This window comes from Rana temporaria, chromosome 3 (genome assembly GCF_905171775.1).
Source record: "Rana temporaria chromosome 3, aRanTem1.1, whole genome shotgun sequence".
In the NCBI taxonomy this organism is placed as follows: Eukaryota; Metazoa; Chordata; class Amphibia; order Anura; family Ranidae; genus Rana; species Rana temporaria.
The window spans coordinates 218,448,646-218,467,512 of NC_053491.1; the positions used below are offsets into that span (position 1 = coordinate 218,448,646).

The window sequence follows — 18,867 nt, forward strand, 5'->3', positions numbered from 1 at the left end:
TCATTATAACTTTAGTAATTGGCTACCTTTCTAGTTTCTTTGACCAATCAATTAATTTATCATCAGTGCCCTTGGTTAGTTCTAAATTTTAGTAAAATGTTTGGCATCCTGCATCCCTGACAAGAGACTGGCTATAGAAAACTCAAACCCCAACTTCAATTTCAAATAGTTTAACAAAATATACAAAGAAAATGATTTTATTTGTTATCAGTTATGCTGCACATTTGTAGCCCAGGTTTCACGTTTGCAAGTCAATGGATAGTCAATGCCATCTCAAGCAGCATTATACTTTCGGTTCTAAAAAAAAAGCAAAACTGTAAATATACATAGAGTATTTTCTGCTCTGTAGCTTATGCAGTCATTCCGAGCAATCTGTATTCATTTTGGTGACAAGAAAAAGCTTAAAAAATACATTTTAAAGTGTTTTTCATTTTGTAGAGAACTTGAGCTGAATGCTAATCTAAATATATCTATATGAAGAATTTAGAAAATGTACAGACCGTTTATTTTTATTTTATTACTTTAAATCAATTATTTGCAGGGTTTTATTTAATGCTAAATGATTTCTGTTATAATAGTCAACTACATGCTCCACATTGATTATTTAACAACTGTAAAGGTTATATAACTGATTTTGCATTGACCAGGGACTGTGTGCTTATGGGTGACAGCACATGGAAAACTGCCTAGGCTTGTAATGTTCAGTTAATGGGGCTAATGGCTAGAACTGTGTTATCTCCTAATTTACCTGTATGTTAATGGAACATAATTAACTCTGTTACATCTTTTGTGCTAGAAACAAATGCTATGCTTCCCTGGCATCAGGAATGAATGCTCATGTTCATTTTATAATAAAACCAGTTTTTATTGCTCCCAAACTGATGCTGGGGCATTTCCCTCTAGGGGCCTTGGTCTGAATGTCTTTTTGTAAGCCCGAAGAGCTCTTTGAATAAATGGCTGTACACACGGGCAGAATATCGTGTGGTATCAACCAAGGGGTGGACTGACAACTCATGGGGCCCCCGGGCAATAGAAGATTATGGGGCCTCCGGGCAATAGGAGATTATGGGGCCCCCGGGCAATATGAGATTATGGGGCCCCGGGCAATAGGAGATTATGGGCCCCCAGGCAATCGAATGTGGGGCCATACAGTATATACACACACAGTATATGCACACAGAATACACATACACACACTGAAAAGGTACTGGAGAGACGGGGCAGCTATAATCTTGGGATTTTTTTTAAAACACAGATTTTTACATACTGTCCCTGATTTCACTGAGGCTGGCAACCCTGATGGGGCCCCCTAGTGGCATGGGGCCCGAGTGCCCACATGGTCAGTCCGCCCCTGCATCAACTGGTTCAATAGAAACCAGCCAACATTGAACCCGTGTGTAATGCCGCATACACACCATCACTTTATGTGATGAAAAAAAACGACATTTTCTGTGAAGTAAAAAACAACGTTTTGGAAACTTCAATTTTCAAAGACGAAGTTGCCTACACACCATCGTTTTTCTCACAATGTTCTAGCAAAGCGAGGTTACGTTCCACCACGTTTTTCCATTGAAGCTCGCTTCATAAGTAGCTTCTGGGCATGCGCGGATGAAAAAACGTTGTTTTAAACGACGTTTTTGCTACACACGGTCAATTTCTGTGAAGTAAAAGTTGACGTTTTGAAAAACGACACATAAAATTGAAGCATGCTTCAATTTTTTTTGGTCGTTTTTTAGAAGACATAAAACGACGTTTTCCCCCACACACGGTCAATTAAAGTGACGTTTTTAAAAACGTCATTTTTTTTCATCACATAAAACGACCGTGTGTACGCGGCATAACAGTGGCTGGTCTGGCTTCTGTCAAAGGGGCATGACTGAAAAAGATCTGCCCGTCGGCATCCGATCAGTACTCTCAGCCAATGGCTGAAAGCGCTGAACAATGTATTCTGGGGGGGAGGCAATCCCCCTGTCAGAACACAAAAAATCACTGGTGGTCATTCTGTTAATACTGTCAGTTACATATCTCCTATAATATGATAATCTACAACTAATTGCATCACTAAAAAATAAATGGAGACAGTTGCCAAAATGTTTGCTATTTTTAAGTCCTTGTATATCTTTTTAGAATTTTTCCTACAAGACAGTTTTATCATACAGGTTATAATAATGGACTATCTCAATTTAAAAGCCCCCACTGTAATCAGTATATAGCACAGTAGAATATTCCCTAAAGGCATGTTGCAGTCTCACTCACATGAATTTATTAGGAATTACTACGTATAGCCTCAAGTCACATTCTTCATTTTTTAATGATTAGAACGTTTTAGTCTGATTGGTGGCTGTGTGATACCCAGTAAAATAAATCAAAGGAGTCTATAAATAAAAATAAGACATCATACAGATGTAACATAACTTGTCAGGAAAGATCAACATAATTATTCCTATTTTTCTGTTATAATAATGATACATTTTAGGAAACCATTGACCTTAAATTAAACTGCCTAGAGTTGTTATCTACTTAATGAATAAGATAATTGTCAGAAATTCCCTAGATAATTTTAAAGATTTTTTTAGTCTGCATCTTATGTCGCGTACACACGACCGTTTTTCGGGTTGTAAAAAATGAAGTTTTTTTTATGTCATTAAAAACGACCGTGTGTGGGCTCCAGAGCATTTTTCACGATGTAAAAAATGGCTAATTAAAAATTTCGAACATGCTCTAATTTGTCACGTCGTTTTTAACGTTGTCGTTTTTTACGTCGTAAAAAATGGTCGTGTGTGGGCTTTAACAACGTGAAAAACCTGCGCATGCTCAGAAGCAAGTTATGAGACGGGAGTGCTCGTTCTGGTAAAACTACCGTTCGTAATGGAGTAAGCACATTCATCACGCTGTAACAGACAGACAAGCGCAAATCGTCTTTTACTAACACGGAATCAGCTAAAGCAGCCCCAAGGGTGGCACCATTCGCATGGAACTTCCCCTTTATAGTGCCGTCGTACGTGTTGTACGTCACCGCGCTTCGCTAGAGCATTTTTTTTTCACGATTGTGTGTAGGCAAGGCCGTTTTAACGATCGGGTTGAAAAAAACGTCGTCTTTTCTAGACCCTTAAAAACTTAATTTTTTACAACCCGAAAAACGGTCGTGTGTACGCTGCATTAGCATTTCAATATTAGGACAGTTCCTTAAAGTGCCTTAAAATCCTTACAGTATTAAAAAAAATAGTTTCCCTAAAAAACTGCAGATTAATGTAAACAATGTCTGTCATTAACATATTTTTCATAGAAAGAGGTTATGTTTCATTTGGTACACTATAACTATTTTAGGTGTGTTATAGCATAAGCATGTCTAAAATGTAATTATTTTATGTTTAATATTATTTTTTAATTTACACATTTTCAAACTGATATTCAATATGAGTTTTGTTTAGTTATTAGTAAAAAAAAATAATAAAAACAAACGGTATAGTGTTACTAAACCCACAACAGTAAAATCAGTCTGTATATGCAGTACAGCATGCTTGTTATACTCAATGTGGTACCTAAGAGGTTAATCCTATGCATTGTGTAAAAAAGCTGTTTGATCCTGTCTTCTTCCACTGTCCCCAAACCATCTCCTGATAGAACTGAGGCTAGGGGAGAAGCTGCACATGCTCAGTTTGGTGTGTATTGCTAGAGAGCTTTTTTTTCTTAGGATGTGATCAGCACAGGGCCAATCAACACTGCCCAGACAGAGGGTCAGGGGTCCTGCAGCCTTATAGGACAATCAGAGATGAATGAAAACTCCTACTACAAGCTTTAACCAGACACTGATAGAAGTCACAAGACTGCTATATACTGCTGATGAAAAAAAGATATTTAGAAGTTTTTATTTACTAAAGCTATTGCATTTCCATGTTCTGTGTACTGTGGGAGACCAGATATAGTGAATGCAGGGTCCTGGGTTTAGTAACGCTTTAAACAAACATTTGCTGAATGAATTGTGGTTGCCTGGGTGAACTGACTAGTTAAAAAATTGCCATCTCTGCTAGGAGAGAGGCAGGGGGTGTTCCCCTCCTCTGAGTCTCAATTGTTTTGTTGTCAATCTCCTGTTCAGGTATATTCACTGTTATTCATTTATACCAGTAAATAAGCATTTATGAAAGTGGAAAGTAGCTTCAAGCTCGCCACCTTCTTGCTGCAATTATGAAATATTAACCACACACAATTTCAAACTGACACAACTATAATTAAATAAATGGACAATTTTAAAGCATTTTGTTTTTGGTATGAAACATAATTTAACTCTATGAAAAAAAGTACTCCAGATTTCCTTTAAATTGCACTTTACAAAATCAATTTATTGGTTCAGCTGGTAAATGTGAACATTGCCTGGTAACTACCGTATTTATTGGGGTATAGTGCGCTCCCGCGTATAGCGCGCACCCCTAAAGTTGCCAGAATTCCTGTGGAAATTTACAGTTTTGGTGTCTTGCGCGGCGTCACTCGGCGGCCTCGTCGGGTCCGGTGTCCGTCTGCGGCTTCGGGTGTCCTCTTCGTCGGGTCCGGCGTCCTTCTGCGGCGTCCTCGCGTCCTCCCCGCTCGTTTCCCACGCCGAGTTTGAATACTGCGCCGACATATACAGAGCGCAGTACACTTGTGCAGGCTCGGCTACTCTCGCGCTGACGTCCTGTACATCCAGGACGTCAGCGCGAGAGGAGCCGAGACTGCCCGACTATACACGAGTGTACTGCGCTCGGTATATGTCGGCGCAGTATTCAAACTCGGCGCGGGAAAGCGGGTATCGGCGTATATAGCGCACCCACGATTTTGCCCTGATTTTAAGGGCAAAAAAGTGTGCGGTATACGCCGATAAATACGGTAGTTAATCAAGGAATTGGTTAACATAAGGTAAAAATTACAACCACAGAAAACAGATGGTGCTCATCGCTTATCTATGCAAAAAGTTAGCTTTTTTGGCTTTTTGTGTATAATTAGAGTGCATATTAGCACAGCCATTTACAGTATTGCTGAAGAACTTAATTGGGGTTACAATGATTAGATTTTATCTAAGATTACATGAACATTTTCCCTGTTAAAAAGATTACATGAACATGAAGACATTACAGCTTTTTAATGGAGAAGTAGGGCCAACCAGTGGTAGGGGTGCCCAACCAGTGGCCCGGGGCCACATGTGACCCGCGGAGCCCTCTGATGTGGCCCGCGGAGCCCTGTGATGTTTCCTGCCACCTCCTGCTCTGGGATGGAATACACTAGAATAGAATACTGTTATTAAAGGTCAGTTTATTACTAAAATCACAGTGTATATATGGGCATATCTGTTCTGCAGTGGTTACTTGGGGCTGCTTTCAAAGTGAACCACAGGTGCAAAGCAGTATACCTGCGGGTTTCCTGCACTGAGCCATATGCCTCGTACACACGACCGAGGAATTCATCGTAAATTAAACATCGTTTACCTCGACGAGTTCCTTGTTAGGCTTGTCGAGAATCTTGACAAGCTTTCTTTGCGTACACACTGTCAAGGCAAAATCTCCTCGTTCTCAAACGCGGTGACGTACAACACGTACAACGGCACTATAAAGGGGAAGTTCGATTCCACTGGTGCCACCCTTGGGGCTACTTTTACTAATATCATGTTACTGCGTGTTAAGTAAAAGTTTGGTAAAAGACGATTCACGCTTTTCAGGGGCTATGGCCAATTGGCTGAAGCCGTCGATCAGTGTATTCTGACAACGGAGGAGTCCCACTTTCAGAATACACTGACACAGAAGGGAGGGAGGATTGTTCCATCCACCTCACTTGTGTGGATGGGGAAATCCGTTATATTTTTGTTTGTTTATTTGCTCAGCTTTCAATCAGCCAGATTGAAAAAAAACAGTGATCTATAGCCAGCCCAAAAAATCTCTGCCCCACAGCATAGTCCTCTCTGGTAAAGGAGGGGACTTGATCTTTCTTTGCTGCAATTTAACTTTCACTTTATGTTCTCCTCCCTAACCACACCCTAACCACACCCCGTCACTAGACTGTGAAAATAGAAGCAGCACACTAATAAGCTAAACTCCCTGCCCTCTTCTCCAATCAGAATGCTTCTTGCACTGCAACACATTTAATTGGATCCCTGTGCTTCTTCCCTTCCCCTCTCTGAGCTCTGCAGTCTAGAAGCAGTCTAATTCAGATACTGACACTGCTTGTATTCAAAAACAAATAATTTAGTAATTACAGAGCTGAACTTATTTGTCCCTTATAAACCTGGGGCCAGATTCTCGTACATCCGCGTATCTTTGTGCGGGCGTAACGTATCCGATTTACGTTACGCCTCCGCAACTTAGACGGGCAAGTGCTATATTCTCAAAGCACTTGCTCCGTAAGTTGCGGCGGCGTAGCGTAAATCGGCCGGCGTAAGCCCGCCTAATTCAAATTTGGATCAGGGGGCGTGTTTTATGTAAATCTACTGTGACCCGACGTGATTGACGTTTTTCCCGAACGGCGCATGCGCCGTCCGTGGAATTTCCCAGTGTGCATTGCTCCAAAGTACGCCGCAAGGACGTCATTGGTTTCGACATGGACGTAAATGACGTCCAGCCCCAGTCACAGACGACTTACGCAAACAACGTAACTTTTTCAAATTTCGACGCGGGAACGACGGCCATACTGAACATTGGTACGCCGCACTTATGCCTCATATAGCAGGGGCAACTATATGCCGGGAAAAGCCTAACGTAAATGTCGTCACTTTACTACCTCGGTCGGGCGTACGTTCGTGAATTTGCGTATCTAGCTGATTTACATATTTCGACACGTAAATCAGCTTACACGCCCCTAGCAGTCAGCGGAAAAGTGCAGTTACGATCCGACGGCGTAAGAGACTTACGCCTGTCGGATCTAATGGATATCTATGCGTAACTGATTCTAAGAATCAGGCGCATATATACGACAGGTCGGATTAGGACTTACGACGGCGTACATGGCGCTGCGCCATCGTAAGTCCTTTCAGAATCTGGCCCCTGGAGTTCAGATTTCAGATTTGGCCTATGATACAAAGGCGTTGATTTACTAACGCAAAACAGACTGTGCACTTTGCAAAGTGCAATTACATTCTGCAAGTGCAGTTGCTCCAGAGCTTAGCAAATGAGCAGAAGCTCTGCTGACTTCCATCATTCAATCACGTGCAAGCAAGTGCAGTTTTTATTTTCCTTGCACGTGATTGGGTATTCTTTGCAAAGTGAAGCTTGGCCTCATTTACTAAGCTCTGGAGTAACTGCTCTTGCAGATGGTAAATGCACTTTGCAAAGTGCACAATCTATTTGTCTTTAGTAAATCAACCCCACAGTATTTTATAAACAGAGGCTTATGATCTCTGTCATTAGAATAGAACCTGCCTTTTCCTGAATGATGAGACTGACTAATGTCTTTACTCTAATAAAACATGTTGTAAAATAAAATGCTATAGATAACACAATTACTTTTCCATCATTGTCACTTCTAGCCTCCAATTTCTCTCCACATCTGATATCCATGGCATATTATGCTAGGCTAAATAAGAAATAAGAATTGAAATAACCATTCTCCTTGGATGGCGGCTGTCACCTTGCACCACTCACCAGTGTTGTGCCGACTATGGTAATGCGACAGGCCATAATCATAAAGATGATGAATGGCAGGAGAATAGCATCAGTTCTACTAACCTGACTTGTGAAGGCGGCTGACCCCTATAAAACAAGCTGACTTATGTGCTACATAACTGGGATAGTGATTGCCTTAAAAACTAGACATTTAACATATAGTGACTTCATCTCAGAGAGATCACATATCATCCTACAGTGAAAGTGAGTTTTTAAGGGATCTGCTGACATCTAATCACTCCTATCCAGCAATTGGAAATCATTTAATATGTTTTATTTTTAGTATTGCTTTAGTTTTATTACAGTGAATCTTAAATTCCTTATAAGCCAACAGTGACCATTAAAAAATCATCTGTTATTGTTGCTATAAGTTACTGCGCATACTTTCTCTTTATGCAAATTTTATTGTGTAAGCATGACATTTCTATATTCCATATTCAAGGTATTCAAGTTGATTTGTTGCTTTATTGCTCATGTTCTCGTGAGATTGTTTTTTGTATATAAACCTGCAAAGAATAATAGTCATTGGGTTTATAAAATGTTTCTAAATTGATTGTTTTTCAAAATTTCCCAATACAGTTGTCCCTATTAACCACTTCTGCCCCGGAATGATTTGGCTGCTCAATGACCGGGCCATTTTCTTGCGATTCGGCACTGCGTCGCTTTAACTGACAATTGCGCGGTCGTGTGACGTTGCACCCAAACAAAATGTACGTCTTTTTTTTTACCACAAATAGAGCTTTCTTTTGGTGCTATTTGATCATCTCTGCGGTTTTTATTTTTTTGCACTATAAACAAAAAAGAGCGACAATTTTGAAATAAACACTGTGGGCTGGATTCAGATACAATGGTGTATCTATCCGCCCGGCGTAACGTATCTGAGATACGTTACGCCGCCGTAATTTAGGGCACAAGTTCTGTATTCAGAAACAACTTGCGCCCTTAGTTACGGCAGCGTAACGTATGTGTTTCGGCGTAAGCCCGCCTAATTCAAATGTGGATGATGTGGACGTGTTTTATGTATATTAACTGTGATCCCGCGTATTTGACGTTTTTTACGAACGGCGCATGTGCCGTTCGTGGAAAAATCCCAGTGCACATGCTCGACATTCCGCCGCAAATCGTCATTGCTTTCGACGTGAACGTAAATTACGTCCAGCCCTATTAGTGAACGACTTACGCAAACAACGTAAAATTTTCAAATTTAGCCGCGGGAACGACGGCCATACTTAACATTGGTGCGCCGCATATACGCCTCATATAGCAGGGGTAACTTTACGCCGGGAAAAGCCTAACGTAAACGGCGTAAATGTACTGCGTCGGCCGGGCGTACGTTCGTGAATTCGCGTATCTAGCTGATTTACATATTCTAGGCGTAAATCAGCGTACACGCCCCTAGCGGCCAGCGTAAATATGCAGTTAAGATCCGACGGCGTAAAAGACTTACGCCGGTCGGATCTAATAGAAATCTATGCGTAACTGATTCTATGAATCAGGCGCATAGATACGACCGGCCAGACTCAGAGATACGACGGCGTATCTGAATCTAGCCCTATATTTTGTACTTTTGGCTATAATAAATATACCCCATTTAAAAAAAAAATTCTCAGTTTAGGCCGATACGTATTCTACATATTTTTGGTAATTAAAATCGCAATACGCGTATATTAATTGGTTTGCACAAAAGTTATAGCATCTACAAAATAGGGGATAGATTTATAGCATTTTTATTATTATTTTTTTTTTTACTAGTAATGGCGGCAATCTGCGTTTTTTTTTAGGACTGTGACATTATGGTGGACACATTGGACACTTTTGACACATTTTTGGGACATTGGCATTTATACAGCGATCAGTGCTATAAAAATGCACTGATTACTGTAACAATTTCACTGGCAGGGAAGGGGTTAATACTAGCAGCTGATCAAGGGGTTAATTGTGTTCCCTATGTCTGTTTCTAACTGTGGGGGGAGGGGACTGACCTAGAGGAAATGACAGATCGTGGTTCCTAGCTATTAGGAACTTACGATCTGTCTTTCCTCACAGAACAGAACAGGGATTTGTGTGTTTATACACACACGTCCCTGTTCAGCCTCTCGTGCCCACATTCGCTTGTGGCCGGCGGTCATCACAACCACCGGTCACGAGCATTGGCACCCCCGCGATGCACCTCCTCCGGCGGTGCACACACGACTGCTATCCCGCTTAATGGGACCAACATACAGCTACAACAGTTTGCGGGATTGTGCCGACCTGCTGCAGTATAATGACGGCAGCTGGTCGCCAAGCAGTTAATAAGAGCTTTATTCTTCCTCCTTATACTGTGAGTGCAGAGTGCCATGGGGATACCTCCTCTTATGTCAGTGGCCATCAACCCTGTCCTCAGGGCCCACTAACAGGCCAGGTTTGCAAGATAACTGAAATACATCACAGGTGATATCATTTGCTGCTCAGTAATTGCAGTATTCTAGTCTGCATCTCCCCAAGGTAATACATAAAATCTGAACTGTTAGAGCACAGGTGTCAAACACAAGGCCCGCGGGCCAAATTCGGCCCTCCAGGCCATTTCATGTGGCCCTCACACCTCTCCTGCAGCTGCAGGAGAGCTCCATACCCTCCTCTGGTCCTACTCCAGACCCTTACTTTCTGCTTTCAATCAATGCATCCAGCTTCTTCCAAGCAGCAGCATAAGGAAAGGGGGTGCACTGTGCTGTAAGGGAGAGTGGGGGACTCAACTTCTGATGGTGGGGTGGCTCTTGACATTTAATTTAAGGGGAGGGGATGCGCTGAACATCTAATCTTAAAGATACAACCGGCCCTTTTGAGGGCAATCATAATGCTGATGCGGCCCACAATGAAATTGAGTTTGACACCCCTGTGTTAGTGGGTCCTGGGGACAGGAGTTGAGAACCACTGGGGTTGATTTACTAAAACTGGAGAGTGAAAAATCTGGTACAGCTGTGCATGGTAGCCAATCAGCTACCAACTTCAGCTTGTTCATTTAAGCTTAGAGAAACAAAATAAAATAAATAAAGCTGATTGGTTTCTATGCAGAGCTGCACCAGATTTTGCACTCTCCAGTTTTCGTAAATCAACCCCATGGCCATATGTGGATGGCCCATGAAAACTTGCCTTCACAGGAATTAGATTGTATGATATTGGATGTGATTTAGCCCTGGCAACATCTATTGATGGAAGGAAATTACTGCTGACAAACAGCTTCAGAGAGGAGGAGAGTATGGCAGCAGACTCTTTATTTTTACTTAAAGTATATGTAAATCCTCACCTTGTAAAACAACTAATTCAGTTTAAAATATAAATAAAACACAAAACATTTGTGTGTACAGAAAATCTATATATTTATATATATATATATATATACTTTTTTTCCTTTTTTGTGATCACACACCCTCTCTTCTTAGCTGTATTAAGGAAAATAGCAGCACATTGATCTTCCCAGTGAATGGCTGTGTTTGGAGGGGGTGTGTCAGCAGAAGTTTGATCATTACAGGAGAGCAAGCTGAGTTCCCAGCATAGCTAGAAAGCTGACCATGCTGTGCTCTCATGTCTAGTGTGGTCTGTTTTTTAAAATAGAAAATCAGAGGGGCTGGCAGGAACACCAGGGATTTCACACAAAAGAAGCAATACAAAGAGAACAGGATGCCTTTTCATACAAGTACATGGTACAGCAGGCACATGTCAAGAATATGAAATGTTTGGATTACATATTCTTTAATGCATAAGTGAAGTTAAAGGGGTTGTAAAGGTTTGTTTTTTATTTTCTAAATGGGTTCCCTTAAGTTAGTGCATTGTTGGTTCACTTACCTTTTTCCTTCGATTTCCCCTCTAAATGTTTTTTTTTCTTTGTCTGAATTTCTCACTTCCTGTGCCTCCTCAGTTAGCTTTCCACCATCATCCGAGCCGTTCTGGCTGGGGGTTAGTCAGCGTGCGAGCCCCCTCCCTTGGGACTACATCCCTGCGGGGAGACGCTGTGTTCACAGAGAGAATGTTTTTAACTTGTAAACAACAAATCTTAGAAAGAGGATCGGTCCTTGAGTGGTAGTAATGCTGAAGGGACCCCATGGGAAATATTCTGTGTGACTTCTATATAGTGCCAGTACAGTCAATATGCTTTTCTTATATGGAGGAAATGTTATGAATGGGTTTATATAATGTATTAGAATATTATGTACGTGGTTGTTACTGTTTCAGTTTTTTACATGCTGATGGTGAAATAATATTTAAAGGTCATATCCACTGCATTTCTTTATAGGAACGAGTGGTTGGCTTCCATGTGCTTTCACCTAATGCTGGAGAGATCACACAAGGATTTGCAGTAGCAATAAAATGTGGCCTCACAAAAGAGCAGCTGGACAGCACGATAGGAATCCATCCAGTATGTGCAGAGGTATGTGTGTTCCTTTCCTATCATTGCTATTTGATGTGTTTATTATCAAACTGAGCTCATGATAAGACCTAGCTACTGAGAACAGCTGCCTGCAGACCATTCATCTTACAGGCAGCCCCATAACCAAGATATGTGGTGTCGTAAAAAAACAGCAACTGCTGTATATGGACAGTATCTGCCATAGGAATCTAATTAGAGTGTTCAAACTACTGTACCTAGACAGTCATTTCATCCTAATAATTTGTCATAAGCATGATTACATACAAAGCAACTAAATTGTCGGTCTATATATAGGTGGAGCCTGGGAGCATGGTCCAGTTACCCGATATGTATTTGTCTTCATATCAGTCTGTATATGCAGTAAAGCATGCTTGTTATACTCACTGTGGAACCTAAGGGGTTAATCCTCTGCATTGTGTAAAAAAGCAGTTTGATCCTGTCTTCTCTAAACCTCCCCGTCTTCCACAGTCCCCAAACCATCTCCTGATAGAGCAGAGCCTTGGGGGAAAGCTGCACATGTTCAGTTTGGTGTGTATTGCTAGAGAGTTTTTTTTTGGGGGGGGGTGGGGAGTGCGTGTAATCAGCACAAGACCAATCAGCACTGTCCAGACAGAGGGCCAGTGGTCCTGCAGCCTCATAGGACATTTAGGGGAGAATGAAAACTCCTCCTACAAGCTTTAACCAGTACTCTGCTGAACACTGATAGAAGTCACAAGACTTCTCTGATGGTGGGAAAAGGTATTTAGCAGTTTATATTTACTAAAACAATTGTATTTCCATGTTATATGTACTGTGGTAGACCAGATATAGTGAATACAGGGTCCTGGGTTTAGAAACACTTTAAATTTGTTTAGAACCCCAACTACGGCACTACCTGTGCCTGTGTGGGTTTCCTTCCACACTCTTGGGTGTAACCAGAACTGGAGGAAAACGAAAATTCTCCAACTGGAGCAGTATTTCCAGTGACAAATGTCTAAGATTGTGTAGCAGTGCCCCTGCCCTTCAAAGGCCTGAAGAGGACCTCCAGAGTCAGGGGCAGCTGACATTCCTCTCCAGGGTGCAGGTCACTGGGCATGGTGGGAGTAATGCAAGTGGGAAACATGGGCGCCAGTCACTTTTTGAATGCAAGAAAAGAGATTTTATTGCCTCTTAACAAGAACTGGGGGAGAGAGGGTTTAGTTCCAGGACACTCTTAGGCCCCTTTCACATGTGCGGACCGTATGTCCGCATTTTCATCCATCCATTGCGAATAAAAACGGGACATACATTGGTCCCTATGTGATTGCAGGTGTCAGCGGATGACCATCCCCTGACACCCGTAATCACCCGCCTCCGCAAAGATCCGATTTTTCGGACGGAAGAAAATCCTATTTTTCTTCCAACTGGCGGATCAGATCGGGTGAACACGGACATACGGTCCATGTTCATCCGATCCCCCCATAGGGGAGAGCAGAGGAAAGACAGGGCGGTCCCTGCACAGTGTGCGGGGACCGCCCTGTCAGCCGACGGCTCAGCGGGAGATTTTACTGATCCGCCCCATGTGAAAGGGTCCTTAGGCAGATGCAAAAGCAATTGGCAGACTCCGCAGACCAAAAATAGTAATAGGCAGACAGCAATACGGGTAAAGGATAAGCACACTGTATTTGTAGAACTGCTGTCTCCTATAGCAACTGAACTTTCAACAGTCAATATAGATCTGTACATTTAGCTCACAGTATCCCATTGTAGATCTTCTCTCACATCACACAGTATCCCACTGTAGATCTTCACACTGAGCTCTTGGTCTCTCACTAGACTTCCAAGATCCCAGCCGCTGTTGGATCCCCTGAGCTCTTCCACAGCTAACCCGCTATATACTCCTCAAGCTTCACCCACGTTACTTGCTGGGTCCCTGACATGACTCTGCTGAATCTTTCCCACTTCTTCACCGTCCCCATCTAGTGAAAAAAACTGCTCTGGTACTTCTTCTGACTTCATGCACTGGCCTCTGATAACAGGACAGGTTGTCCCTTGGTGGCAACTGCTTCTCCTTCACCTCTGACCTTTATTCTCACTTGCCTCTGGTAACAGGAGTGGTCGTCCCTTATGGCAATTGCTTCTCCTTCACCTCTGGTAACATTTGGTTCCCCGTCCGGCTGAACCTCTGCATCTTGGTTAGGCTCCCGACCTGTTCTGCTTTTCACAGTGCTGGATAGGCCTCAGACAGCCTAGCAGCCAGGTGCTCCCGGATAGGCCTCAGACTTATGGCTTAGCAGCTAGGACCAATACAACACACGTCCACCCAGACAGCCGTCCAGGTGGCACAGACCCCCGATCACCTGACTCCTCCCGATTAAATAGGCTCTCCCAGCAGGCAATGGGGCCTAAGAGACTTCCACCAATTGGCTGGGACAACTTATCCACTCCTAACCCGAATCCACTATGCCCTTGTCATTCTAATACCACAGGCGGCAATGCCACCTAGTGACAGAATAGAGAGGTGCACCAAATTCAGGTTTAGGGCAAAAGTCAGTGGATCACCCTAGCCACACTAGCCAGGCCAGTTACCACCTAGCAAACTAAATTTGTGAGCAGCACTGTTTAGGACCAGGGTGCTACAATTATATCCCTGTATATTTTGGAGACATTTCCTTTAACTTCCGGTTCTATGCTGTGCATACTTGCAGATTATGGTAAAAGCTCAACCCCTGCCAACAAAGTTTAGTTCCGCTTTAGGTATTTTAATTTAGGAGAGTTCATAAAGTCAGCGCCCCTAGAGCTTGCCATTATATAAGATCAAAACTGATGAATTCTAGCAGCATTTTCCTCATTATAAGTCTGCTACTGAGCCTGCTATCTGAAGAAAGAATATTGCTTCCAAATTATAAAATCCAGCCGTAGAAGAAATTTCAGAAAAGTTAAAGCCAGCCAGAGCAATTTGTCGCTTTTATTGACGGCCTTGCTTAAGAGTTCTCTCTTAGGCAAGGTCAGAACTGACATCTAATGTGGTGAGTGGCATTGCAGAGCAGTGCCCAGGGCCACAATTTATTAAAAAGTGTTAAAGCTGAGCGCTCTTATTCTCAGCCTATGCTAATGGCAGTTCAGCACTGCAGGTTTTAACTTCCGCAGAATATAGCTTGGATGTCAAGTATTTTATACCCATTTTTCAGAACTATAATAGTAATAATGCTGGCACAAATATTAACCTTTGTGCTAATTACAAATGACATGCTCATAATGGAGCAGAGCTTCAGTCAAACAGTTAAATACACAATTAAATTACATATATGTAAACTGTTTTACCTGCCAAAAGACTTGTAATTTTGTGCTGCTGCATTTGTGTCTTTGACAGCATCCCCTGTTGTTCGCTGTTGCAGCTCCTTACTGTCCTGCCCTACCATAAAAACACACTTCTGCAAGGTTCTCTGTGTGCTCCAGCTGTAGGGTGGTTAAGAACACCTCCCGCGCATCCTGTTAGAGTGACAGTCATGCAATTATAAAGTATTTCTAAACCCTAAATGGATGCCATTTTGTTTTCTTAAAGCGGAGCTCCAACCAAATGGGGAAGCTCCGTTTGTCTGCTTTTGACATGTACCCGCTCCCACTTTCAGCTCACTTCACCGTGGCATTGCACAGTAGGAAACCGGCATTGAAGCCCTTAATGGGGCTCTGCCTAAGCCACTAACCAGTTGTTTCATAAACAGTCTGCCAATGCTGGGGCCCTGATTCTCCTGTGGGGGCACTCAAATGAGGGTGTCAGCAAAGTGCCAGAAACAATGGGTGGCCAAAATGCCTCTCACCACAAATACAGTATTGGTCTCCTGCAGTCCCATAGAGGCCTGGCAAAAGGATGTGCACACATCGGTCTCCACCTCAGGCCAGCCTTAGCTGGAATAGAGATCCCCCTCTCCGGAGCTCCTATTCTCTCTGTCGCTCAGGTTCCCTGCCTGTTTGTTGCCCTGCCTTGTATTTTTTCTGTCACAGTAGCTCCCAGTTGCCAGTCTCTCACTTCCGCAGTCTGCAGTTTAACTCACAGAAGCTCTGAACACCACTCAGCAGCTCTGAACTCTGTTCTTTGTGGCTGTGCCCTATAACTGATCTGCCACACCCTGGCATCTTTCTGGCTTGGTACATGCTCACTGCTCTTAGCAGCTCTCAGGTCCCTCTCTAGTTCCTTGTAGCAGGTCAGTCCTCTGCACAAGTCAGCTCAGCCTTGCTCTCCAACCACCTTGTGGCTCAGCACAGATCTCTTATTTGCTTGAGCATGCTGGGCAGGGCCGGGACAAGGGATGTGCAGGAAGAGCAGCTGCCCTGGGCACTGTGGTATCATGTGAGGTGGAGGGGCACCACTAGAAGATTGAGGGAGAGGGGATTTGTGTTGAAAAGGGTAATTTGGCAGGGGGTAAGAACTGATCTAGGAGGGTGTTCCGGGGAGGTGTGCTAGGAGTGGTAATTTGGGGGGATTTGTGTTGGGAGGAGGGATAGGGGAAGAGGATGTGTGATAAGAGGGAGGAATGGGGGTTTGTACTATAAAAGTAATATGGTAGAGGAGAATTTTTTTGGGGGGGGGGCGTGTGCTAGTCGTGATTATTGGGGGGCATTTGTGCTGGTAGGGGAAATTTTGAGTTCCCATGCTTTTTTCCAGGTCAGTTAACATCTTGAGACCAGAGACAGCCAGGCAACTAGTATTTTTAGAAGAAGATAAGCACCTGCAGTCACTGTATTTCTCTCAGCTGAGAGTGTTTTTTGTTTGCATGGAGTTCTGCTTAAAATTGCCCTCGCTATCTGTATTTTGACATGGAAATATGTGCATAATTGTGTTGCTATTGAAAGATACCGTGGCCTTCTGTGAGGCTGCTTCAATGAAGAGACATCAAACATGTTTAGCTGACAAACTGTACAGTGCACTTGTTCATGCAGTACATTGATGCTCTTACAAAAGACGTTTTTGATATAGTTAATTAAAGCCTTTGAAGAACCATAGGCTGACACAATGTGATTCCCTATAATTACTCTGTTACAACGGCAATTTCTCTTTAGTTTATACCATGCAGTATGACATATTGCAGTTGTGCTTTCCATATCAAAATTTGACTTGCATACATTTTTAACTCATTCAGTACCTTGAAAACAACAAATGTTTTATTTCTGTAGTTAAAGGACTATCTTAGCCCTCTCTAACCAGTTTACATATGTGGGCCCAAAGAAGGGGGCAGAGTTGGGACTTTGAATGAGATGTGTTTTTAGCAGTATGCGATTAAGTATATATATGGAATATAAAAAATGTTTCCATAGTAGCCAGGCTCAAAGTTGCCAACCAAAAAAGCACTAAACCAAATTAATCTGTCTAACTGTATGTAATTAAAAACAGAGGTTTAGTTGCATGCATTTGCAAATACCTGTTTAAGCTGCAGGCCAACGTCAATGCACTCCATGTGCTGCAGTCCTAGCTATGATTTTAAAGCCTCCTAATAAGGAGCACAGGCGTGCTAATCAATAGATAGGGGGCAGGTGGTAACCTAAACCCGCCCCTACCTATAGTTGGTCTGGCAAAAAAGAGCACTGGAAAAACAAAAGAAATACAGGACTGGAACCAAAACATGACTGGAACCAAAACATGACTCTCTCCCCTTTTTTTATACATTTACAGGGATGGAGGCCTGTGGTAGTGTCTATCATATGCCTCATTCAAAGTCCCAACCCTATCCCCCCTTTTTAACATATGTGGGCCCATGTCTAATTTTTCATGCCCACACACACACACAGTAATTATGATGGTAGATCTGGATATTGTAGACCTTGGCTATCATGCACCACGCTTGGCGACATCCTAGATGGTTGATACTGTATGATTTGGAAAGCCATGTCATTCTGTGTTTTCAATCTGTGACTGTTGATGCTTACTGTTTTTTTGCTGAATAATTCTGCACACTTAGAGAGAAATTTACATTCATGCTGCACACTTTTATAAAGCATTTAAGTTTGATTGGTGTGTGACAGTTAAATGCTCTTTAATTGCCTTTCGCCTCAAGAACAAAGGACTTAAACTCAGTGTGGCTCCTTCCAATCACGCAATACGCCTCCCTTTGATTACAAACACGAAAGATGATGAGATTACATTATAGCTCTCATTAAAAAGGTCAATGTGTGTAAGAATACCCAAAGTAGCTTACATTAAAGAACAGACTGTTCTAATATATGTCAACATTATGTTTGCTTTCAGATTTTCACAACGCTTACAGTGACAAAACGCTCTGGGGAGGATATTGTTCAAGGTGGATGCTGAGGTTAAATCTTGCTGTTTGTTGCTGTTGCCATGGTCTTAGGAGACCAGAGAGAGGTTATGACCTGATAATAAAATCACAGTAAGGACAGTTATCAAAAAAACAAGGTCAACAAACGAAGAAAAGAATGGTGTTGGAAGTTCACGGTCTTCTGACATGGCAACTAACATAACAGCAAAGTCCCTGGAAATAAGCTGCAGCAGGGCACCGTGCTAGTGCTTAAGTGACGTCACGTTCCAAAGCCACCCGTGGTGGGATGTGACTGAAGACCTGCAAGATCAGTTTATTGATGTCTATTTTCTGTTAATTATATTTGTGGTTTCTGTCATTTGTAAATAGTTTGTTAATAATGATTTTTTTGTAGAAAATTGTAATAAATATATGTACCATATCTCAGTATTAATAACAGTAAAATATGAGGATCTGTTCATAGTTTGTTTAGTAGCTGTACAGTTCAAAAAAGGTTTGTGACAATCAGTTTTAGGTTAAAGTGGATGTAAACCCCCCATACACCCAGTGAAGTGAACAGCCTCAGATGATACACAGGGATGAACCAAATCTCCCTACACAGGTT

At 42.4% G+C, this 18,867-nt stretch overlaps 1 protein-coding gene across 1 annotated transcript in view; it reads left to right on the forward strand.

Moving 5' to 3' along the window:
• The window catches only part of TXNRD1 (thioredoxin reductase 1), a 58,668-nt gene extending 40,255 nt beyond the window's left edge, over positions 1–18,413 (forward strand). Inside the window, exons 13-14 of the mRNA XM_040344262.1 lie at positions 11,896–12,030; positions 18,233–18,413. Of these exons, the coding sequence (XP_040200196.1) occupies positions 11,896–12,030; positions 18,233–18,295 (198 nt within the window). The 3' untranslated portion in view covers positions 18,296–18,413. The remainder of the gene's footprint in view (positions 1–11,895; positions 12,031–18,232) is intronic.
• The last annotated feature ends 454 nt before the right edge of the window (positions 18,414–18,867 follow it).